The following is a 4,092-nucleotide window of genomic DNA, read 5'->3' on the forward strand; positions in this document are numbered from 1 at the left end:
CTTTCGTATTATTCTACAGCCTTTCTTTTCATTAAAGCAACCTACACACCTGTTCTCTGTCAAAGGTGGAGTTAGATGCAAACAAAAATTCTGTTTGAACATCTCCTCACACTTTTTGTCTTCAGTCGTCGCGTAAACAGTCCTCAGTCAAATTATCAACGGGATTAAGGAACTCCCTATGCCCATCAATCCGAAAGTCACGTAAATGCAGGTTTGTACTCCAAATGTATCGGTTTTGTTTTTTCTTCGTCCAGAATTGCGCAACCGGAATGCGGTAGCAAACTAGTGGGCACAAGGCTACAAAAAAAAACCGTTGAAATCGAAGTGTATGACTATGACGGTGTATGAGTGTATGAGTGTATGAGTGTATGAGTGTATGACGGTGGGCTTCGCGGCTGTGCCACCACACAGGCCGCTAACCCGTTCATCTTGATCATGCAGGTTTTTGCCCGCATCATCACCGACCTACTACTGCCTGCCTTGCTGGCTGTATCGTCTGCCACTCCGGGAAGCTGCCTGCCTGCTACCAACGAAGGCGAACCTTGTGTTTGCCCCCTCCCTGGCACCCATGCTTCCGGAACGTCGGCAGCGCCACCCCTCCCTCCGTGGATCGTCGAGATAAATCCAGCCACCCTATCGCCGTCGACAACATCTCCTGCGCAGCCTATAAAGCCGCAACCACCATCCAGCGCGCACTGTGGGCTTCGCGGCTGTGCCACCACACAGGCCGCTAACCCGTTCATCTTGATCATGCAGGTTTTTGCCCGCATCATCACCGACCTACTACTGCCTGCCTTGCTGGCTGTATCGTCTGCCACTCCGGGAAGCTGCCTGCCTGCTACCAACGAAGGCGAACCTTGTGTTTGCCCCCTCCCTGGCACCCATGCTTCCGGACTGTCGGCAGCGCCACCCCTCCCTCCGTGGATCGTCGAGATAAATCCAGCCACCCTATCGCCGTCGACAACATCTCCTGCGCAGCCTATAAAGCCGCAACCACCATCCAGCGCGCACTGTGGGCTTCGCGGCTGTGCCACCACACAGGCCGCTAACCCGTTCATCTTGATCATGCAGGTTGGTAGTTCGTATCCCACGTCTACTAAAAAATCAAGTAATTACTGTTTGGTGCAGCTGCCGAGCCCACAGTGCTGCTGTTTGCTTGTTACCGAATGTGTGAATGTCATACGTGCCTTGCTATTGCTATCGGGAGATGTAGAGATGAACCCTGGGCCAGATATTCTCGCTGAGCTGAAAAAGTTGTCACAGGGCCAGTCGACAATATTATCGGAAATGCAAGGTCTTAAATCCGAGATAGCCACCACTAACCAGACTATCACCGATCTTGGACAGCGCATTGCTGTCTTGGAAAATCACTGCCAAAATCTTCTAACCCTTCGAGCAGAAGTAGACGCAATACATACTAATACCGATGAGTTAACTCACCGGGTGTATGACATAGACGAGCGTCTTGACGATCTCGAGAACCGTTCCCGGCGTGACAATCTAACATTCTACAATCTCCCTGACACTAATCCGAAGGAAACATACGCTCAGTCAGAAGAAATAATAATCCAGCACTGCCTTGAACGACTTCAACTAACAATTGAACCAAAAGACATAGAGCGTGCACATCGCCTAGGGCGGCACACCAATAACCATAAACGGCCTATAATAGTGAAACTCTCGTCTTTCAAAACTAAAGAATCCATCCTTTCAAACGGCCCAAAACTAAAAGGTACAAAATTTAGCATTGGCGAAGATTTCACATACCCTGTTCGAATAGCCGGAAAAGAGCTCGTTGCTTTCGCTAGGAGCAAATCTGTGCCATTTTCACTGCGTTTTCAAACTTTGCACATTGGCTCTAAGCGATACATTTTCGACTACGAAGCAGGAATTGTCAAGGAAAAAACATAGGGATCAGTACGCCGTCGGCAAGCGCGCCAACAGCCACGCACAAGCACTAAAGCTAAGCTTTCGTTTTCTGTAATTTATACTAACATCCGTAGTTTTCTTCCTAAGCGCGTGCCCCTGTCTAATCTGTTAAAATCATCTAGCAGTGGTATACTTATATCGACCGAAACGTGGCTTACTGACGACATTTCAGATACAGAGGTTCTGGCTGACTTGCCGCACTTTAACCTTTTTCGTCACGACCGTAAAAACGCACGTGGTGGGGGCGTACTCATCGCGACTAGCAAAAAGCTATCTTGCTCCCTTATCAACATTGCCTCACAACTTGAAATATTGTGGGTAATGTGCCGTGCACCACCCGAAACAGTAATACTTGGCGTATGCTACAGGCCCCCTCGTACTGATCCAAATTTCGCCCGCGAATTAAATGAAATGCTATCTACGCTTACTAATAAACACCCTACCGCACATATCCTCCTTTATGGCGACTTTAATTTCCCGAATATTGACTGGCTGAACCAAACACAACTAATTACAGGAAATACCGAAGCAAGAGAATTTGTCGATGTTTGTCTGAACTTTAACCTTACGCAACTGGTATCCGAACCAACACGTGTAACTAGTGAATCTTCGAATATTTTAGATCTGATACTAACAAACAGCCCCGAAAGCTTAGAATCTATCTCGTACTTACGTGAAATCAGTGATCACAAAGTTATTCATACTACACTAAACTTCATCCCTAAAACACGCCACATTTCCAGCAAAACAATTCATATGTACAATAAGGGTGATTACGAAGCAATTAATAACGAACTGCGAGATTTCCTGCCTGCGTTTGAATCCAATTTCTATTCCCGATCTCTTAACAGTAACTGGTTAGTCTTTAGGGACAAAGTAATCGAGTTAGCTAATAAATATATCCCCAAGATGAACTTCCCCGCCAATGAAAATAAACCATGGTTTTCAAAACGTTTAAAAAGGCAAGAAAACAAAAAGAAACGTCTCTTTCGTACTGCAAAACTTAATGGTACTGCGTGCGCATGGGACAAGTACTATGCTGCAGAAGACGCATATTATGCTGCAATTCGAAGTGCAAAACAGACGTTTTATCGCATTGACTTGCCTAAAATTCTAACAAATAACCCTAGAAAGTTCTGGGAAGTTATAAACCCGCAACCGACACGCGAAATAACGCTTACTGACCATAACGGAGAGGAAGTTAGCGACGCTGATTGTGCCGACGTATTTAACATCGCGTTCTGCTCTGTGTTCACTAAAGAAGCAGATTCGCCACTTCCCTCGCCACCTACTACGACTTTACCGATAATGGCTCCAGTGGAATTTTCTGTTGCTGGAATTTCGTCCCTTATCGACAGACTTAAACTTTCATCATCGGCTGGCGTAGACAACATTAACTCCAAACTGTTAAAAAACACTAAACAAATTATTGCAGTGTATTTTTCGATGCTGTTCTCATTGTCGCTTGAAACAGGAATGTTACCAGACGACTGGAAAGTGGGAAAGGTCATTCCGGTCCACAAATCAGGTAACAAACAGTCACCCCTAAATTACCGTCCCATTTCACTAACCAGCGTCTCATGCAAAATCATGGAACACGTCATATACACTCACATAATGCACTTCCTGGACGCTAACAATTTCTTTCATTCTGCCCAACATGGCTTCCGTAAATCTTTATCTTGTGAAACACAACTAGCGATATTTACTCATGATTTGCATGCTAATCTTGACCGTAACCTCCAGACTGATGCAATCTTTCTAGACTTCGCTAAAGCTTTTGACAAAGTACCACACAAACGCCTCTTACTAAAACTTGCCCAGTTGAATCTGCACCCAAAAATTCTAGCATGGATTTCAGAATTTCTTGCTAACCGTTCCCAGTTTGTCGATATTAAAAATAACCATTCTAGCTCCCTCTCAGTAACATCGGGCGTCCCCCAAGGATCTGTCCTCGAACCCCTTCTGTTTCTAATATATATTAACGATCTACCCATGCATGTATCTTCTCACATCCGCATGTTTGCCGACGATTGTGTTCTATACCGCAAAATTACTAACCCTTCTGATCAAACTGCGCTCCAAAATGACCTTAACCGTGTACAGCAATGGTGCGACCTGTGGTTAATGGAGCTTAATCCCACTAAATGCACACTCGTTTCT

The 4,092-nt window shown here is 45.5% G+C and overlaps 1 protein-coding gene across 1 annotated transcript; it reads left to right on the plus strand.

The window, feature by feature from the left end:
* The first annotated feature begins 396 nt into the window (after positions 1–396).
* LOC144162081 (uncharacterized) lies at positions 397–1,937 on the plus strand. Its single transcript, XM_077692589.1, has one exon. It carries the CDS (start codon positions 436–438, stop codon positions 1,909–1,911), a length of 1,476 nt encoding a protein of 491 aa, XP_077548715.1. The 5' UTR covers positions 397–435; the 3' UTR covers positions 1,912–1,937.
* The last annotated feature ends 2,155 nt before the right edge of the window (positions 1,938–4,092 follow it).

Source organism: Haemaphysalis longicornis, unplaced genomic scaffold (assembly GCF_048455015.1).
Source record: "Haemaphysalis longicornis isolate Haplotype H1 unplaced genomic scaffold, Haemaphysalis longicornis Haplotype H1 scaffold_12, whole genome shotgun sequence".
Lineage (NCBI taxonomy): Eukaryota > Metazoa > Arthropoda > Arachnida > Ixodida > Ixodidae > Haemaphysalis > Haemaphysalis longicornis.